The sequence below is a fragment of the Carcharodon carcharias genome, chromosome 5 (assembly GCF_017639515.1).
Source record: "Carcharodon carcharias isolate sCarCar2 chromosome 5, sCarCar2.pri, whole genome shotgun sequence".
Taxonomy (NCBI): domain Eukaryota; kingdom Metazoa; phylum Chordata; class Chondrichthyes; order Lamniformes; family Lamnidae; genus Carcharodon; species Carcharodon carcharias.
The window spans coordinates 74,864,785-74,885,486 of NC_054471.1; the positions used below are offsets into that span (position 1 = coordinate 74,864,785).

Here is a 20,702-nt window from a genome sequence, read left to right on the forward strand (position 1 = left end):
GTTAATGCAAATTTGTTTGGTCTTTCTTTGTGAGTTCTGTGTTTAAAGTGAAGGGCATCAGTGGTAGGGATTATAACATTTTCTACTTTGCGATCCAGTGTCAGTACTCTCAGGCTTGGTACGGTAAAGCTCCTTCTACTTTGCTCCAACCCAATCATCAGAAAACCACTATTTCTCTCTCTCTCTCTCTACCCCTTTATTGTGATACTTTTCCATTTCCCACAGTCATGTTATGTCCGTAGCCTCTGACTGAAATTACCCACTTAATGCCAACTTTTGACAATCACCATCTTTGGAATGTCCACTCGTCCATTTTGATCCCAGCATCATTATTCAGCATTCACTGTCCTTTCTCATGTTCATGTTTTCTTATGTATCAAATTTTGCCAAATAATGCTTTGGGATGTTTTACAGTGTTAAAGGTGCTAAATCAATGCAGTTGTTGCTGTTCTTCTAGCTGGACTTGCAAATTATTTAGCAAAACAGGGGCTAATTATCTGCTCCAACCTATTAAAAGTTCGCAAAGATATTAAAATATTTTTACAAATTTCACTTTGGAAAAATACACAATGTTGTACCTTTCGTTCATTTAGTTTTACTTCAACAGATTCCCATCTTTCTTTCAGGTTGTTGATGCCTTGCTCCACATTACTGTCATCAGCCTCCTCACAGCTCAGCTGCCCTTTGTTTATCAGATTCTTGTAGATCTCCTCTTTGCTTTCAAATGCAGCGCAAAGTTCCTATTGTGAACAGAAATGTCACTTCTTTGTTAACTGTGAGTGTTCACACACATTCATACATTGACATTTAGCAACAACAAATGATTGGGGACAAGGTGGGATATCTCAGCTACCCTATCTGTGTTCAGTTCTGGCCTTGAATGGGGTACAGCACAAATTCACAAGAATCATATCAGAGCTTAAAAGGTTAAATTGGGCAGGAAGGTTGTGTAATGTTAAATTGTATTCCCTCAAGTTTAGAAAGCAGAGGAGTGATTTTAATTGACGGTAGGTAGAAATAAACTATCTGCCTCTGTAGGGGAATCCAGGAGGGGATGTAATCTTCAAATTAGAACCAGACTATTCAGGATCGAAATCAGGAAGCATTTTTCACCACGCAAAGTATAGAAAAAAATCTGGAACACACTTTCCCAGGAAGGCTGTGGATGCTGGGGGGTGAAATGGGTAGAATTTTCTTGGGCAAGGGTAAGAAAGGATATGGATCATAGGTAGGTACATTGAATTGAGGTACAGATTGTCACAATCTAATTGAATGGTATAACAAAGAGTAGGAATAAATGGGTCTTTTTTGGAGTGGCAGGTGGTGACTTGGGCCCCAGCTATTCACAATATATATTGATGATCTAGATGAGGGAACCAAATGTAATATTTTCAAGTTTTCTGATGACATGAAACTTGGTGGGAAGGTGAGTGGTGAGGAAAATGTTAAGAGGCTTCAAGGCAATTTAGACAAATTGAGTGAGTGGGCAAATACATGGCAGATGCAGCATAATGCAGAAAAGTGTGAAATTACCCACTTTGGTAGGAAAAACAGAACAGCAGAGTATTATTTAAATGGTGGTAGATTGGGAAATATTGATGTACAAAGGGATCTTGGTGTCCTTGTGCAGCAATCATTGAAAGCAAGCATGCAGGTGCAGCAAGCAGTTAAGAAGGCAAATGGTATGTTGGCCTTCATTGCGAGAGGAATCGAGTACAGGAGCAAGGATGTCTTACTGCAGCTGTACAGGGCTTTGGTGAAACCACACCTGGAGTAGTGTGTGCAGCTTGCCATAGAGGGAGTGCAGCGAAGGTTCACCAGACTGATTCCTCGGATGTCAGGATTGTCATATGAGGAAAGGTTGAGTCGACTAGGCCTGTATTTACTGGAGTTTAGAAGAATGAGAGGGGATCTCATTGAAACTTTTAAAATTCTAACAGGGCTGGACAGATTGGATGCAGGGATGATGTTTCCTCTGGCTGGGGGGGATCTAAAAAAAGGGTCACAGACTCAGGATACAGGGTAGACCATTTAGGACTGAGATGAGGAGAAACTTCTTCACTTAGAGGGTGGTGAACCAATGGAATTCTCCACCACAGAAGCCTATGGAGGCCAAGTCAGTGAATATATTTAAGGAGGGAATAGATAGATTTCTAGACTCTAAAGGCATCAAGGGGTATGGGGAGAGAGCAGGAATATGGCGTTGAGACAGTGCATCAGCCAAGATCATATTGAGTGGCAGAGCAGGCTCGAAGGGCCGAATGGCCTACTTCTGGTCTGATTTCCTATGTTTCTATGTAACAGGCTCATGGGGCTGAATGTTATGCTCCTGTTCCTAATTCAGTAACCAACTGGTATATGTACTGTGCTGCTACTGCAATGATCTCAGACTAACACCAAATTTCTCCACTGCCAATGGTAACCTGGACACTAATTGTAAACCTGGCAAAGTAAAGGTTGGTTTTGCAGTGCCCATGTGGGCAGCTCCCCCACAGTGCATCTGTCTGTATCTATGAGCTGCAACATAAACGTGAAACAGGATGCCACTAGGTGCATTTCTGGCTCTGGCTGCTGGCAGGTTGAGCTGATGAAGTGTTAACACCTGCTACATAAAGACCAGTAAAACTGTTTGGCATTCCACTGGCCTGAAAGGAACTCCCACATCAAATGGAAAACTGTCACCAGTAGTGAATAAAACAACACTTTTAACAAGTTTCCTGATATTGTAGGAGATACCTTATTATAAAACTAAGAAAAACTCCCACCTGGGCAGGGTGGACTCAGATTTAACTGCGGCTCGTTTGCCTGGGTTGTGTGGGGACGGGCCAAGAGGTGTCTATGGCTGTCATTGTTCTGGGAGACATGGCAGCTAATTTACCCATAGCAAATTCCACAAGGACAGTGAAGGAAATGACCAGACAATTTGCTTTAAAGACGCTTAAGGATAAATATTGATCAGGATGCCAGGAAAACTCCCCTGATCTTCTTCAATATTGTGCCATAGGGTCTTTCACATGGTTTAACATTTGTTCAGAAGATGGCACCTCCGACAGTTCGGCACTCACTCAGTACGCTACTGGGAGTGTCATCTTAGACTTGTGCACTCAAATCTCGGGAGTGGGCTTGAACACATGACCTTCTAATCCAGAAGGTGAGAGTGTTATAAGTAACACCTTGGGCCCCGGTCCTGCTGTTTTGCCAGGATACAATAAAATGATGTAGGTAGGAAATGCATTTGTATACAATAAATGTTTCAGTTTCTGCAGTAACAAGAATTGTAGCAGACTTTGTAAGGTTGTATAAAAGCAATTTAAAAGATAGGGTTCAACTGAAGCCAGTGCTTGGCTTTCCTTTAGGAAGATCATTAGTCACAAGTCAATAAGATGCTTGAACATTCATTGGGATTCACAAATCCAATCAAAGATAATCACCAGAACAATGGGCCACAATTTAACTGAAGCAATATTCTCAGCACAAGGGCCTTTTGTTGTCGTTAAGCAATCCAACTTTGTTCCTGTTCATTACTTTGACACAGAAACTTCTCCTAGTTCTGTCACTAAACCATCTGAGCAGCCTTTGTCTTTGAACAATACATACCAGATGAACATTAAGCTGCTCCCTGGCAGTTTCTGGCAGACCTCCAACAGGTTTTGATGCTGACAGCTGACGTTCAGTTTCCACCAGCCACCGCTGCATATTTTCAATTTCACTCTGGAAACCTTGAGCCTACATCATACAGAGAAATGACATTATAATCGTGTGCTGATCAGAACAAGGGTAACTCCCCTCCCCCAGCTTTGGCTGCATATCCTTCCCAACCAATTTAATTAAGGACATCTCATCCGAGCTTCCAGGCACTGGGGCAATCAGGCCCAGTAAATGCAACATTCATTAAAAGCTCAGCAGCACGCAAATACACTGAGCAGTGTCACATTAATGGACAACAGGTTACCTCATCCCACTTCGCTATTTAGAGTCAGGCTATGCAGGGAGGCCTTTCAGCAGGGAGGGAAGAAAACTTGACTCACAGGAATGTGAGGAAGAACTTTATTTACACAGCGAGCAGCACTTACCTAGAATCCATTGCCCATCAGGGTGGTGGAAGCGGGAGACAATCAGTGGTTTCAAAAGGAAATTGGATGGGAAATAAACTGGGAGGGCTACAGGGATCAAGTGGGCGAATGGGGCTGACTGGGCAGCTTTGCAGGCAACTGGAATGGACTCGATGGGCTGAATAGCCTCCTTCTGTACTGTAAATGACTCTATGTTGCTGTTGTAGATCTCAAGTAAGTGAACAGCACCGACAGAGGAAAGGGAATAGGCCACTGCCATCTCCTGCTCACTCTCTCAGCCAAGGTTCTTCGAGTGGCATGGGAAAACCCTCAAAGGGTCTGGTGAGAAGCAGCTGTATTGCTGTTCATCCTCAAACTACAAAGGACATCTTTGATAATGGGGAACCAAAGAGGGAAAAAAGAAAGAAAATTCCTGGGCAGGAAAAGTTAACACCGAGACATTCAACATTTGTCCTCATGCAAGTAATTTTAATTCTTTAAATTTCTTTCAGCCACTATTTCCCGATTGACTCCAACACAGTGGCAGCTCTGAAATGCAACATTTTGCTCCTATTTGGCACAGGTTTACTGGCGAAAAACTGAGGCCTACAAATTAATTTTGATTTGCATCAGTGTTTCTCATTTATACTATCCTATTGTTCTCCATCATGTTGATCTGTGAGGCTGGATTCCAGAAGGCCCTAGTAAAGACTCTCGCCATTGCAGTGAGCTGCATCTTTCAGTATGGTTGTAAGCAAGCTTGCGACAAATTCTCAACCCTGCTTTACCTGGATGAGAGAGCGATGCAGCTGCTGTTGCCGTTGCTCGGTTTGTTCCAGAACATTCTTCCAGCGTTGGTTCAGGCTTTCCAGCTTGCTCTGTAGGCTGCTGGCTTCCTCCCCATCACTGGACTCGAGCAGGTCATTTCCAGCTTTGTTCACAGTCTCCACTGTGGATTTGTGGGCTAGAACATCATTCTGCAGAACCTAAAGTACAAAAGATACTTTTAGAAGATTTTGGTTAAGACTCTGGCTGCCCAGTGAGAAGGTGAGTCATGGAAATGAAGAAAGGCAACAGATTCTGTGCTGAGTTGGCTGCTTCTAAAGTAGGGCAGTGGTAGGGATGATACAATTGGCCTCCATAAAGGGGAAAAACCAGCCAAGAACCCTGATCACCATCCAGTAATTCCTCTCAGATGTATGTGTGGTTCACTAGACTCCAAGGAATTGGGCTCTTTGGTGACCAAATAGCCCATAGCCGCTGAATGCCAAGATACACATTAAAAATGTTCATTTGAAAACAAACTCTACCAATGGTAGAAAAGTGATGAAAACTAGTGAGCAAGTAAATGACAGGCTGTCAATTAACTAGGGTCCACTAGGGGAATAGTCACACCACTACTGGGAAGCAGCTTTAGCTTTGCACATATATTAAACTTGTGCAGTGCAAATTGAGTCTTAAGGTCCGAACTGAATCCAAAGTAAAGCACAATAATACCACTTCTTGCAGGGAGTCTCTCTTCCATACCAATCAGGCCCAATGTATAGCTTCTGGTAGCATTTACGCTGAAAGCACAGTGGTGGTGTGGCATAAAAACACTGCATCAACACTGCAGCTGGGAGTGTAAATGGAGTGTAAAAGTTATTTCATGTAAATATAATGCAAGCTATACTGATTAAGCTTACTGAATCTCTGCGCACTAAGTGGGGAATTTGTTGCAGAAATTCTGCATTTAAAAAAATTACCCTGGCAGATGTTTAGCAATGCATAGTTGCATTCTCCCTTCCTACCCTAAAACTGAGGCGTTAGTCTGCCTCATTAAAATACCTATGCTGAAAATTTGCATTACCAAAACATCGTTGATAGAGATCAGAAAAAAAAGCTTGCAAATGCAGGTCAGTCAGCAGCCAAACATGAAAAGGTTTTGTATGGGATTCCTTTTTAGCACTCTCAGTTCTTGTGGTGTTGGTACGCTGTGTCCTACCCAGTACCTCAGCACTTCCTCTTTCAAGTACTGACTGACCTGCTGAGCATTCCCAGTGTTCTTTTATTCTCAGCACTGATCCTTACATCCATTACCAGGCAAACCCTTCAGGTGATTGTCATGTTGTTTGTTTGAAAATGGAGGGAAGCAACACAATTTTAATCATTGAGATCACGAATCAACAGCTTGGATGTTAGACAGTATCCTTATTAAACTTATCAACAATCAGATTTCCGGTTTTAATAAGCTTAGTGAAGGGGAGATGGGCTACGGCGGAAAAAAGCAGAGGCGAGTGAGAGCAAGCACTGAATGTCTTCCTCCTGTGTTGTATGATTATGTAAATTGCATGGATCTAAATTGCATGTTGGGAGGGCCAGTTAGCTCATTTGGCTTGATGGCTAGTGTGTGGATCAGGTTTACACCAACAGTAAGGGATTCGATCCCTGTTCTGGCTGAAGTAGATTCGGGGCCTGCCACCTCACCCTTTCCATGGTAAATAATCATGACACTTTGCCACGGTTCAGTGAATAATCACCAAGGACCTACCTTCAGACAGAGAACTCAAAAAGAAGAAATTTTATGTCATCCCTAAACTTTAAACTTTAAGAAGCTGAACTGAGAAGCCAACGGTACAGAAATGTGGCATTACATACGTGATGTTTGGCAATTGCGATTTCAATAGCTTTAGGATCTCCGCCAACAGCTTTTTGTTCATTTAACAGCTCTTCGGTGTGGGTTAGCCATGTCATCAGCTCATCCAAGGCATGCTGGAACTGTCCCAGAGCTAACAGAGCACCTTCCAGTTTATGCTGCAATTACAAATGGATTAGGAATTTTATTTAAGATGGAATAAACACAATTTAAACAATGGAATCATTAAAATCAAAGCTAACATGTCCAAGTCCTCTCTTCATTTAATTGAAGTAGGTGCCATTTCAAGGGTAACTATTTTTTTCTTTATTCTTTCATAGGATGTGGGTGTCGCTGGCTAGGCCAGCATTTGCTGCCCATCCCTAATTGCCCTTGAACTGAGTGGCTTGCTAGGCCATTTCAGAGGGCAGGTAGAGTCAACCAAATGGCTGTGGATCTGGAGTCACATATAGGCCAAGCCAGGTAAGGATAACAGATTTCCTCTCTCGAAGGATATTAGTGAACCAGTTGGGCTTTTACGATAATTGACGATCACCGTTACTTTGAATGGCTTTATATTCCAGGTTTATTAATTGAATTTAAATTCCACCAGCCGCCATGGTGGAATTTGAACCAGAGCATTAGCCTGGGCCTCTGGATTACTAGTTCAGTGACATTGCCACTAGGCCACCTTCTCCCACAGAGATATATCTTTTCGCTTGCTAAATCACTCATATGAGGAGAAAAGTTAGTGATCACTCTGGTTTCTATTTAATGGCCAATTTAAAAAAGCTGAGTTTGGCAATCAATCAAATATAAGGCAATGCCTTTTATGGGGGTGTTGGCATACACAGGTCCTTCGGCCATCACAGATTTACTACCTGTCTGTTGACAATTTTCCCATCCAGATTATCCCAGAGATGTTTCAGCTCGTGAAGAGGTTCCTGCGCAACACGTTTGGCACCATCTTCGTTCACCTTTTTCAGTAATAACTCTCCCTGATGATTCAGTCGCTCCATCTCTATTTGCTGCTGATATGCCTCGGTCTTAAATTGCTGTTAAAAATCAGAAATACACAAACATCACAGGATCTGTGCCGGCAACACTCCTTTCAAATTCACACAAATTTAGTGGCCACCAAAAGCCATAATTGACATTAATCTTCAATTCTGCTCCTCCGCATAGCTTCCAAAAAAAAAATGCAGATTTACATACCTTGAGTTCAGCAATTTGTTGCTTGACTGTTTCTAGATCAGTACCAATTGGAGGCATAGTATTTAATTTACTCTCTGCAATGTCCATCCAGTCAAACATAGCCTAATTTAAAGTAGAAAAAAAGCAGACATGATATTTTTTTGTTATACAGCACATCCAACATAGCATCCAGGGCAAAAACAGAATTACCTGGAAAATCTCAGCAGGTCTGGCAGCATCGGCGGAGAAGAAAAGAGTTGACATTTCGAGTCCTCATGACCCTTCAACAGAACTGATGCTGCCAGACATGCTGAGTTTTTCCAGGTAATTCTGTTTTTGTTTTGGATTTCCAGCATCCGCAGTTTTTTTGTTTTTAGCATCCAGGGACTCCTGAAAACGACACGAAATACCACTAAGCTATTCATCATTTAATATTTGGTTGCTTTACATTAATGGGTATATGCAGTGGAGTTGTTTGAAGTGTCACTACCTACTCAGGTTGCAATACAGATGTTGAAATTAAATAGTTTGCTAATGCTCAGGCTGGGATTTTCTGGTCCCGCCATTGGCCAGCCAGCAGGGCTGGAAAACACCAGCCTCAGTCTTTGGAAGTGAAATTGGAAATGGGCGGGGACACAAAACAGGTAGAATCACTCTGGCTGCCCCTTACGCCATACAGCCAATTCTTCAGTTACATTAAAGGTGCTGAATATAGGGCAGGGATTTTAACAGGAGACCGATGTCACACCATCTGCCTACATCCAACTTCATCTTGTTTTGCATTCCGCGTGTTACTGGATGATTGTTCTTGACTTTCCCACATTATGTTGTACTATGCTATGGAATGCTCACTGCAGCACACCTCATTAAAATCATGCTGAAAACTAGTCTCCCAGGGATTGAAAGAAAAGAACAGCACAGTGTGATTTTTTGCAATGTCTGACCTATGTGAAAATATTAAATACTCCAACTGAGTTTCAAATGAACACATCGCTTGATTAGCGAGGACATGATTATCTAAAGTTCCTTTGTCCTTAGATGCAGTTACTATACCCAAATAATCTGGTCCAATAATTTCTATTTCACTTACTCTTCTCCTCATCAGTTACTACTTTAGAGGTTTTCCTGCTCCCATTTAAGTAAAAGTCATTGAAGTTGGGAGATGTGAAACCGTTGGGAGATGTGAAATACCCATTGTTCACATGTTGATTACAACACCCAATTTTCAACTTTAACTGACAATATTACTTGCAGAGTTTACTCTGAAGTCCTGATGCCTCAACCAGCTGTTAGAGGGGCTTTTTAGAAGGGCAACTTGCAAAATTGTTGCCCTTAACTTGCTATCTGCTCATTTAAATGAACACAAGAATCAAGGGCAGTGGGCAAATCATGTCCTAACTATGTTTATCTAAGAGCGTCATTCCTGTCCCAGAGTGTCTGGCCAGGACATTAGCTCCCGGATTTTCGTTTCGGCTTAGAACAGGGAGGACATCTGGTTGGTTAAGTTTTAAATTGTATCATACAAAAACTAACTGTAGTAAAATTTGTTTAGATTTATTAACTGCACTGAGTGCAGAAAACCCTTGGAGCAATACTGATAAAATGTATAGTCCTCACTAGCTATAGCATGTATATCGTTGGTCTGCCCACCATATGTGTTGGACAGCTTATAGGGAATCGTTACAACTGCCAAGTGCAGAGTGATGACTGAGCTCACAAAGTGAGCACTGGGGTGTGGGGATCTCCCAGAGTTCTCCCCCAGGTCTGTATTCCTGGATTTTGCAGAGGTTGTCTACAAAGGCTCAACAACAATCTCATCATGTCTGGTAGCTGAGGTCCCACTCTGCAAGTCCGAGTGGAGCAAAAACATTTAGATCATAGAGGAGGAGTTGGTTACAGAGAAGAGCAAGATAAATGGGCATCTGGAGGTGAGGAGATTCCTCAGAAGCAAGGAAACCACAATTGTTTGGGGAGAGTGGGAATGGGGGTGAATTAATCAGAGCCAGGAGAAGGGACAGAGGTCTAAGAGGTGAAGGGCTGAACATATCCAAACTATATTGAATAAATCATCAAACAATGTTATTAACAAATCACAGTCACCACCCCATCAACCTTAATTCAAGAAGCTTGTTTATTGGAGTAATCAACAAGTGAGGGAACATCTGTTTCTCCACAAAATACACAAACCACCTAACATAGTGTAAGCAGTAATCGACTAGAATGGAGTGTGAAAATGGTTAGCTATTTTTGGTCGAGTTAAATCATTGCCTGGTTTAGATAGGTCTTAAGCATTGGACATTGTTGTTTTTTATTCAACTAACTTCCAATGCTCCTATACCCAGGATTATACAACAAAGGCGAGTGTATTTGGAAGAGCCAAGCAAGTTGATTTTTGTCTGGCTTCAGAATTGAATCAAAATCACCAAGAATTGAAAATGAACCCAAATGTCAGCCAGGTTTGTCATCTGGACCAGGACTCAATTTTCTCAGTGGTGCAGTGTCCTTGATGTTCTTCCAAATTATCAAAAATCTAAATTGGGCTGCCTTATATAAACATAATCAACTAAGTCAGAGAAACCAGTCTGCACTCACTATCATGGCCTCAGCTTCTGAATGTTTTAGATATTCAATAATTAAAGCCCATCCAATGAAAGGGTGCAGTGCAGACAATGGGCTGGATTTTCCTGGCACTGTGTCTATGAGTGTGGTATTAGCTGGACTAAAATATGCAGAGGCAGATTCCAGGACTGTAAGAAAGTCACCCAATTTCTGTTTCATTAATTTAGATGGATGGGAGGTAGGTTAGACTTCAATACCAGTCCTGCTCACTGGATTTTCCTCTGTGATGTGCCCAGGGATCTCATATGTTCATAGCAAGATCAGACAATAAGCACTCACTGCAATTAGAAATTGCAATTCAAAAGCTACAAAAAGCAAATATTTTTAAAGTGTTAGCCTGTGACAAAGAATTATTCCGAGCCACCAAGAAAAAAACCAACACTTTCATTTGAATGCATCTGAGAGGTAGTTTATCTCTCTATCCTGTTAGATTACCTTTAACTTGATAACTAAATGGAAAACTATCTTAAGTCAGGTGGTCAAGTGTCAGGCTACAAGCTGTAGAAAAGAATTTAAAATCAGAACATGATACCTGTAGTGCATCCTGGAACTGAACAGCCTCCTGCATTGCTTCATCCAACCTGTCAATGCGATCTTTCCATGCCTTGTTCAGATTGTCCCAGGTGCAATTCAGCTACAAACAGAAAATAGGAAATAAGTTCAGCCTTAACATATGCATTACAAATGAAAAAAGCATGATCCTCACTTAAAAACCAAATCAAAACAGTCAAAAAGCTTGCAGACAATGACCCTTCATCAGTTGGGGCTATAAAATGTTCACAATTATATTACTGCTCAAAAACTAAAGGACACATTTTTCTTCCCATATTCTACCCTAATCCAACCTCCTGACAATGCTGACTCTTGCTGGGGACAATTCACAGAATCTTAGCAGCCCTACCTGTAGCTTACCCTGTTCATTCTCAATGTAGGAGCCTGTTGCAGTGAATGTTAATGAGTTATTTGAACATCATCGCTGAGGCTTAGCCTGATATGGAGGCAAAAACCTTGCAGCAGTGGTCATGGATACTAATCAGGAGTGGAAATCCTGGCTTGTTTTGCCTCTCCCTAGAACGACTGAGGTCAAGTGTACTGGCCTCGACCTGCTGAAAGGACCTGGCTCAACTTGACCAACAATTGTGTCTGGAAATGTACCAGGGCATATTTGGCACAATGGCATAGTTATTCACTAAGTAACCAGCGGAGTAAATCAGCTTAGGATGTTTTTACATCAATAAAGTGTCGGCTGTGGCTCAACGCGTAACACCATTGTCTTTGAGCCAGGAAGTTGTGGGTTCAAGGCCCACTTTAGAGGCATGAACAGTCGCCAGGCTGACACTGCAGTCCAGCACTGAAGGGAGTGCTGCACTGTTGGAGCTGCTGTCAAGGTGCTTGACAGGGTAGATGCAGAGAAAATGTTTCCACTGGCTGGGGAATCTATAATATGGGGTCACAGTCTCAGGATAATAGGAGTCAGACATTTAGAATTGAGGTGAGGAGAAATTTCTTCACTCAAAGGGTTGTGAATCTTTGGAATTCTTTACATCAGACAGCTGCGGTTGCTCATCTGTTGAGTATACTCAAGGCAGAGATTTGCAGATTTTTGAGTACTAAATGATAAAGGGTGGGAAGGTGGAGTTCAGGTAGAAGATCAGTTGTGATCCTATTGAATGGCGGAGCATACTTGAAGGGCGAAATGGTCTACAACTGCTCCTATTTCTCATGTTCCTACGTGACATGACCAAGGAGGGAGCCATTCATAGTTTGTGGACTCCAACTTGAGTTCTGCCTTCAGTCATCATAATAAACATAAAAGTGACTATTTTAAATGTTCCCTTTTACATGTGAATGAACCTAATCTCAACATTCAAATGAAGATGTTGATAACTAGCCTTCATCCATCATATAGCATTATAAAGTGTGTACAATTTCACACTCATTACTAAACTAACAGTCACATTTTGAACTAGGTGGTTTCAAACAGATTCTGTGGGTTTAACTATCTGAGACACACATGTTTGCACACCTCATCTATGTTTTTCTTCACAACGGGCTTATCGGGCTCTCCACAGGCTGAGGTCAACTCAGCTCCAAGGTTCTGAACAATCTCCAGCTCCTCCTGAAGCCCATCTACTTCTTCTTTGATTGTCTAGAAAAGAAAATGAAGTCAAATAAAAACTTAAAAATCTATATTACAACTGAACCAAGAGAAATATTACAGAGTAGGCAATGGTCGCTGTAATAATTAGAACTACTCCTCCTGAGATGCCCTACATTCTCAAACACTCTTCTGTAAAACACTGCAAGAGAAACATTTTTGCCAATCCCCTCCTGAAGACTAGATTATGGCTCCACAGGTCAACTTGTGGTACCCTGTCCAGTTGCCCATGCCAGACTCTGTCATGAAAACGGACTGGTTGTTGGAATTTATCGTCATTATCCTTCTTGATTAACACTACAGCCCACAGTTCTCTCTCTCAACTGTCCAGCTGGGTATCTCCACATGGTTGAAGACCAATTTAAATCTTTCAGACTTGGTGCAATTCCAAAACAATGTGATTGTGAATTAAGATTGGGGTAATCCAAAAGTTATACAGGGATCTAATCTTCCCCAATGGCAAGAGCAAATGCCATCAGTGTATAGTTCCAGGATGTGAAGCATTAGGATTATCATGTAAACTTTGGGCTTGGAGAGAAACCCAGGCTGAGTGTCACAGCAAGTGACAATCATCAATCTCACTCCCAGTGAAGACCCTTGAGTCAAGTCTATAGCATCTACATAATCTTCTGTCTTACAGATCTACCATCTCAATTTTTAGGGAATGGAGAGCTAAAGTCCAGCCATAGTTCAGGAACAGTAATATTAATATATCATTCTACTGTATTCACTATGGCTGCCTAAACTACCAAGCATCAACTTCTTCTTGAGCTCTCTGTCCAAAGGCAGGTCTTTGGTGAATATTCACCGAACCACGGTAAAGTGTCTTTTTTTTAACCACAGGTAAGGCATGAAGGCAGGCCCCCAAATCTATCTAAGCCGGAATGGGAATTGAACCCTGTGCTGTTGGTGTTAATCTGATCGACACGTCTGCCATCTAGCTAACTGAGTGAACTGTGTCCCTCCTCCACTACCAAGTCACATGTTCTAAAAAGAGAACAAATTCCTCTGTGTGAAACAAGTATACACAATTAGAGAACATGTTTACATTTTCAATATTTATACATATACATACATATATATATATATATATATATATATATACAGAACACCCAAGGCACCTTCCCAATGGAGAGTAAAAGAACCTGCAATACCAAAGGCCAACAACACAATGGGTTTCCTGACCTCTAGAGCCTCTTGCTGTTCTTTAACAACAGATGGGTCTATTCCGGGTTCCTCCAGTTCTCGGATTAAGTCCTGGGTGTCCTTAATAGTGACAATAAGGGCGGAATGATCACACCAGAATTTTTCTGCCAGATCCATCACATCAAGCAGCTTGGCCTCCCATTCCTCCGCCCGAGCTTTGATGTCAGCCCAGTAGAAAATCATTTTGTCCAACTGATCTTGAACAGCTGAAAGGCACAATAATCTCATCAGAAACAAATTGTCTATCAGTCCAGTCATGTTAATTTACAGGTGAGATACTGTGCTTCTAATGGTTATGTCAGTAGACATGTAATCCAAAGGCCTGGACGAATGATCCACAGAATACAATTTCAAATCCCACCATTGGGGAATTGGAATTCAGTCAAAAAAAAATCTGGAAATGAAAAGCTGTCACCAGTGAACATGACCATGTTGTAAAAGTCTGACTTGTTTACAAATGTCCTTTAGGAAGGAAACTGGCTGTCCTTACCCAGCCTGGCCAATATGTGACTATGGTCCCTCACCTGTCTTAACCAGTGGGCCTTGTGAGCCCCTCAGTTGCATCAAATCTCAGAGGATGGACAATAAATACTGACCTTGCCAATGACACTTGCAACCTAAGAATTAATTTTAAAAACTCTGGCTGGAAAAGCTAGAGTATTAGCATTGTATTATTTTCATTGTCATTTTTATTTAAGACTTTCATTTTAAAATGGATTGGTAACAAACTGAATGTATATCATCGCTCAGCACACCTTACCAGCCAGCATTCAATGCAACGTCTTGATGAATCACAAGTAGATAAAAATGAAAATGCTTTTTCTACCGCTGTCAATTCAGAATTACCTTTTGCACAGAAATCTTTGTCAGTTCCTTCAGAACGCCCAATCAGGTCGTCACCTCGTTGTTTAAGGGTTTCAAAAGCAGGCTGCAGCTTCTCGAGTTCCATGGTCACATTTTTGTTTTCACTGATTTGCTCTCGGATTTTTTCTACCTCAGCTGAGATGGAAGGTGGTTGTTGTAATCGGACGGCGATGCGTTCCAGTGCCTCGAGCATGGGGCTGATCTTGTCGTGAAACTGCAAGAGGGTGGGAATATCAGGGTCATCTGTAATGCATGTCACAGTACACATTGCTAGGCACAAAGAGATGTTTGCCCTGTGTGCTCTCTCCTAATCAGATCTTACCCATGGAGCTACATTCTCTTCAACACCACTTGCCTTAATTTTTGCAATGTCTTCTATCAAATGCCTTTTAAAACTCCATATATAAAGTATCCACCGCATTCCCTTAACCAGATGATTTGCTGAAAGCACAATGTCCTTTTAAAACCTCATTCTGACTCAGCTCCAACTTGTTCCGGCCTTCTGAAGTAATTATTAAATCCATCCTCTATCACAGGCTCTGGAGCGCACAACTTTCTGATGTTTTTGTGATGTTGCCATGTTTAGGAGCCAGGATTTCAGAGGTTGTGCTCCTGAGGAGTGCTGGCCTCATTAAAGGTTTTAAGGACATTTTAACTGATCCCATGCTGGACCCTGCAGCTGTCTCACTGACCACGATACACACCTATTTCTGAGGGAGTAAACTGTGGCTTTATGTCATTTGGTGGTAGAGCTACACACCTGTTGCTCATCTTATTCCTTTAATCTTTATTTTAATGGAACATTTTTTTGTTGTTGTTTAAGCTTTTTCTGTTGCATTGCAAGACTTTGAATTACAACTCTTGCTAGCAGCAACCAAAGAATGGGTACTCCTATAAGAGGTGAGGAGGGATTTAAATATGGAGGAGCTTCGACAGATATTGAATATATGGGAGGAAAGATGTGACTGTAGCTTAGACACTGTGGACATACCTATGCTAAGTCCAAGACACTAACTTGCTAGCCAGTGGGCACTGCTGTTCTTGTGCATACCAGAAGAAATCAGTCTTCAGCATCTCTGCTTTACAAAACAGACAGTTTAATAGCATACTCCTGAAGACCAATTCAGAAAGCTGGCTATTCCATTTGACATTAGGGTCACCACCATCGACACGTGCTAAATGAAGGCAGTTGGTAAACTGCAGTTGCAACAAAGCTGAGTGATGGAGGCAATAAGGGGCCCCAATTTTTTAAAATTCATTTATGGGATGTGGGCGTTGCTGGCTGGGCCAGCATTTATTGCCCATTCCTATTTGCCCTTGAGAAGGTGGTGGTGAGCTGCCTTCTTGAATTGCTGCAGTCCATGTGGTGTAGGTACACCCACAGTGCGGTTAGAAAGGAATTTCAGGATTTAGGCCCAGTGACAGGATGGTGAGTGGCTTGGAGGGCCAGGTGGTGGTGTTCCTGTGTATCTGCTTGTCCTTCTAGATGGGAGTGGTCATGGGTTTGGAAGATGTTCTTAAGGAGCCTTGGTGAGTTCCTGCAGTGCATCTTGTAGATGGTACACACTGCTGCCACTGTGCGTCAGTGGTGGAGAGAGTGAATGTTTATGGATGGTGTCAAGCTTCTTGAGTGTTGTGGGAGCTGCACTCATCCAGGCAAGTGGAGAGTATTCCATCACATTCCTGATTTGTGCCTTGTAGATGGTGGACAGGCTTTGGGGAGTCAGGACATGAGTTACTCGTCGCTCGATTCCTAGCCTCTGACTTGCTCTTGTAACCACAGTATTTATGTGGCTAGTCCAGTTCAGTTTCTGATCAATGGTAATCCCAGGATGATGATGGTGAGGGATTCAGTGATGGTAATGCCATTGAACATTAAGGGGCAATGCTTAGATTCTCTCTTGTTGGAGGTGGTCTTTGCCTGATACTTTCGTACTTCCATGAATGTTACTTGCCACTTGTCAGACCAAGCCTGGATTTTGTCCAGGTCTTGCTGCATTTAGACATGGACTGCTTCAGTATCTGAGGAGTCGTGAATGGTGCTGAACATTGTGCAATCATCAGTGAGCACCCCCACTTCCAACCGTATAATGGAAGGAAGGTCACTGATAAAGCAGCTGAAGATGGTTGGGCCTAGGACACTGCCCTGAGGAACTCCTGCAGTGATGTCCTGAAACTGAGACATTTGACCTCCAACAACTACTAGTTATGACTCCAACTAGCGGAGAGTTTTCTTCCTAATTCCCATTGACTCCAGTTTTGCTAGGGTTCCGTGATGACACACTCTGTCAAATACTGCCTTGACGTCTGGAGCTGTCACTCTCACCTCACCTCTGGAGTTCAGCTCTTGAACAAAGGCTGTAATAAGGTCAGAAGCTGAGTGACCCCGGCAGAAACCAAACTGGGTGCCAGTGAGCAGGTTATTGCTAAGCAAGTGCTGCTTGATAGCACTGTTGATGACCCCTTCCAACACTTTACTGATGATGGAGAGTAGATTGATGGGGTGGTAATTGGCGGGTTGGATTTGTCCTGCTTTTTGCTTACAGTATATACTTGTGCAGTTTTCCACATAGCCAGGGGGTAGAAGCTAGTGTTGTAGCTGTACTGGAACAGTTTGGCTAGGGGCGCAGCAAGTTCTGGAATACAAGTCTTCGGTGCTTTTGCTGGAATATTGTCAGGGCCCATAGCCTTTGCAGTATCCAGTGCCTTCAGCCATTTCTTGATATCATGTGGAATGAGTCAAATTGGCTGAAGAATGACATCTGTGACGCTGGGAATCTCCAGAGGAGGTTGATATGGATCATCCACTCAGCACTTCTGGCTGAAGAATTGCCTTGTGGAACAGCTCAATAGGGCACAGGATTCTTCCTGGTGGCGGGGGTCTACCATTCAAGACGGCCAGCACAGAAACTATTGTTTGGGGATGGGTGACAAAAAGAGTCCCATAGAGACCACACCCACCCCTCTCAACTGGTCCCCTATGCCATAAAACAGAAATTATTGGAAATACCCAGCGCGCCTGACAGCATCTATGGAGAGAGAATCAGGTTTAGCGTTTCAGATCAGTGACTTTTTGCCAGTTCTGCTTTCTCTCTCCACAGATGCTGTCAGGGCAGTTGGGTATTTCCAGCATTTTCTGTTCATATTTCACATTTCCAGTATCTGCAAGATTCTGCCATTGTATTATTTCTCACTTTGCTAGCTGTTTTCCCTGGGAAAGGGGGTATCACTTGCTACGGAATTGATCCACAGACTCTTGATGCCTTCACATTAGGTTTTGTTTCATGTGCGTTTTGCTGGGGTTTCTCTCTTCCACATCACTGCCTCTAGACTTGTTCAATGTTGAAGAGGTATTACAACTCAGTGAATAACAGCTGAGACTATATTCATTTCACATGCAGCAAAGAACTAGCAACATCCTTTTAAATTTAAGAACACTAGTCAGATGTTTCACTTTCCCCATTTCACTTTGCTCCCTTCCTAACAGCACGGTGGGTGTTCCTAAAACACATGAACAGTGGCGGTACAAGGAGGCAGCTCACCACCACTTTCTCAAGTGCAATTAGGGATGGGCAATAAATGCTGGCCTAGTCAGTGACGCTCACATCCCATGAACGGAAAAAAAATTTAAGCAAGCAGCTAGAACAAGGCCACGGCAGTGCTTGGGGTCAGTGCCAATTATTTAAAAAGCCTGACTAATGCATTATAGGCTCCCCCACCCCTTGCAGCCAAATGACCGCCATGGCTGCATTTTGCCAACATCACAAGGTTGGGACTTGGCTGCTTTTCCACCAATGATATATGACTGACGGCTGATAATTTCCCAGTTTATTCCCTCTCCTTTTGTCTTTATTTTGATTTTATTAATTAAAAAACCTTCCTTTATTTATCACCTTGTGAAGACTATGACTCATACAAGGATACACGTTGATACAACTTTTTATCAAAAGAACTCCACATTACCTAACAGCTCTCGATTCAGCTACACATGACCTAGCAGCTCTTGATACAGCTCCACATTACCTAGCAGCTCTCGATACAGCTCCGCATTACCTAGCAGCTTTCGATACAGCTCCGTGTTACCTAGCAGCTCTTGATACAGCTCCACAGTACCTAGCAGCTCTCGATACAGCTCCACATTACCTAGGAGCTCTCGGTACAGCTCCGCATTACCTAGCAGCTCTTGATACAGCTCCACATTACCTAGCAGCTCTCGATTCAGCTACACATGACCTAGCAGCTCTTGATACAGCTCCACATTACCTAGCAGCTCTCGATACAGCTCCGCATTACCTAGCAGCTCTCGATACAGCTCCGTGTTACCTAGCAGCTCTTGATACAGCTCCACAGTACCTAGCAGCTCTCGATACAGCTCCACATTACCTAGGAGCTCTCGGTACAGCTCCGCATTACCTAGCAGCTCTTGATACAGCTCCACAGTACCTAGCAACTATCGATACAGCTCCACATTACCTAGCAGCTCTCAATACAGCTCCACATTACCTAGCAGCTCTCAATACAGCTCCACATTACCTAGCAGCTCTCGGTACAGCTCCGCATTACCTAGCAGCTCTTGATATAGCTCTGCGTTACCTAGCAGCTCTCGATACAGCTCCACATTACCTAGCAGCTCTCGACACAGCTCCACATTACCTAGCAACTCTCAATACAGCTCCACGTTACCTAGCAGCTCTCAATTCAGCTCCACATTACCTAACAGCTCTCGATACAGCTCCACATTACCTAGCAGCTCTCGATACAGCTCCACATTACCTAGCAGCTCTCGATACAGCTCCACATTACCTAGCAGCTCTCGATACAGCTCCACATTACCTAGGAGCTCTTGATACAGCTCCGCATTACCTAGCAGCTCTTGATTCAGCTCCACATTACCTAACAGCTCTCGATACAGCTCCACGTTACCTAGCAGCTCTCGATACAGCTCCATGTTACCTAGCAGCTCTCGATACAGCTCCACGTTACCTAGCAGCTCTTGATACAGCTCCACGTTACCTAGCAACTCTCGATACAGCTCCGTGTTACCTAGCAGCTCTCGATACAGCTCCACGTTACCTAGCAGCTCTCGATACAGCTCCACGTTACCTAGCAGCTCTTGATACAGCTCCACATTACCTAGCAGGCCTCCAATACCAAGTGGATGATTAATGGAGCAGCATTCTGTGAGGCCATTCATCCCACTGTTCCTATGCTGGCTCTTTGAAAGTGTTATCCAATTAGTCACACTTATCTGCTCTTTTCCCATTGCTCTGCAAATTTCTTTCCAACTGAATAGCTGTTGGCACAGATTACCTTGGTTTCCATGTGAGCCATAGGATTGAATGCCAGCTCCTGCTGAATTTTTGGAGTTGGCACAGCCCAGCCCAATCCTGCTTCCTGCCAACTTGCACCCAATATTACTTTTCAGCAAAAGGTCACCAAGAGCAAGTTTGCGAAACTAAATTCAACAAAATCCAGTTGTTTTAGGGACTGCATCGGAAAAAAAAACTACAGTTAAAGGAAATTAAAGATTTGGAGAAATTGAGACAGGGAGAGAGAGAAAGACACACAGAGAGAGAGAGAGAGAGACACACACACAGAGAAAGAGAGAGACAGAGAGAGTGATAGACACAGAGAGAGAGACAGACAGAGAGAGAGAGAGACAGACAGTGAAAGTGAGAGAGACACAGAGAAACAGAGCGAGAGAGACAGACAGAGAGAGAGAGACAGACAGAGAGAGAGATACAGAGAGACAGAGCGAAAGACAGAGAAACACAGACACAGAGAGAGGGAGAGACAGAGAAAGACAGGGACAGAGAGAGAGAGAGAGAAAGACAGAGAGAGGCAGAGAAAGCTAGAGGCAGAGAAAGAGAGAGCGAGACAGCGAGAGACAGAGAGCGAGACAGCGAGAGACAGAGAGAGCGAGACAGCGAGAGACAGAGAGAGCGAGACAGCGAGAGACAGAGAGAGCGAGACAGCGAGACAGAGAGAGAGCGAG

At 43.0% G+C, this 20,702-nt stretch overlaps 1 protein-coding gene across 4 annotated transcripts in view; it reads right to left on the reverse strand.

The window, feature by feature from the left end:
* The window catches only part of dst (dystonin), a 576,136-nt gene that overhangs the window by 40,545 nt on the left and 514,889 nt on the right, over positions 1–20,702 (reverse strand). For all 4 annotated transcript variants that reach the window (XM_041188904.1, XM_041188906.1, XM_041188907.1 and 1 more), the window contains 10 exons: positions 14,690–14,921; positions 13,823–14,049; positions 12,506–12,628; positions 11,012–11,113; positions 7,882–7,983; positions 7,548–7,721; positions 6,690–6,845; positions 4,841–5,038; positions 3,598–3,726; positions 579–740 (listed from right to left, as the gene is read on the reverse strand). In XM_041188904.1, coding sequence (XP_041044838.1) covers positions 579–740; positions 3,598–3,726; positions 4,841–5,038; positions 6,690–6,845; positions 7,548–7,721; positions 7,882–7,983; positions 11,012–11,113; positions 12,506–12,628; positions 13,823–14,049; positions 14,690–14,921 — 1,605 coding nt within the window. The remainder of the gene's footprint in view (positions 1–578; positions 741–3,597; positions 3,727–4,840; positions 5,039–6,689; positions 6,846–7,547; positions 7,722–7,881; positions 7,984–11,011; positions 11,114–12,505; positions 12,629–13,822; positions 14,050–14,689; positions 14,922–20,702) is intronic.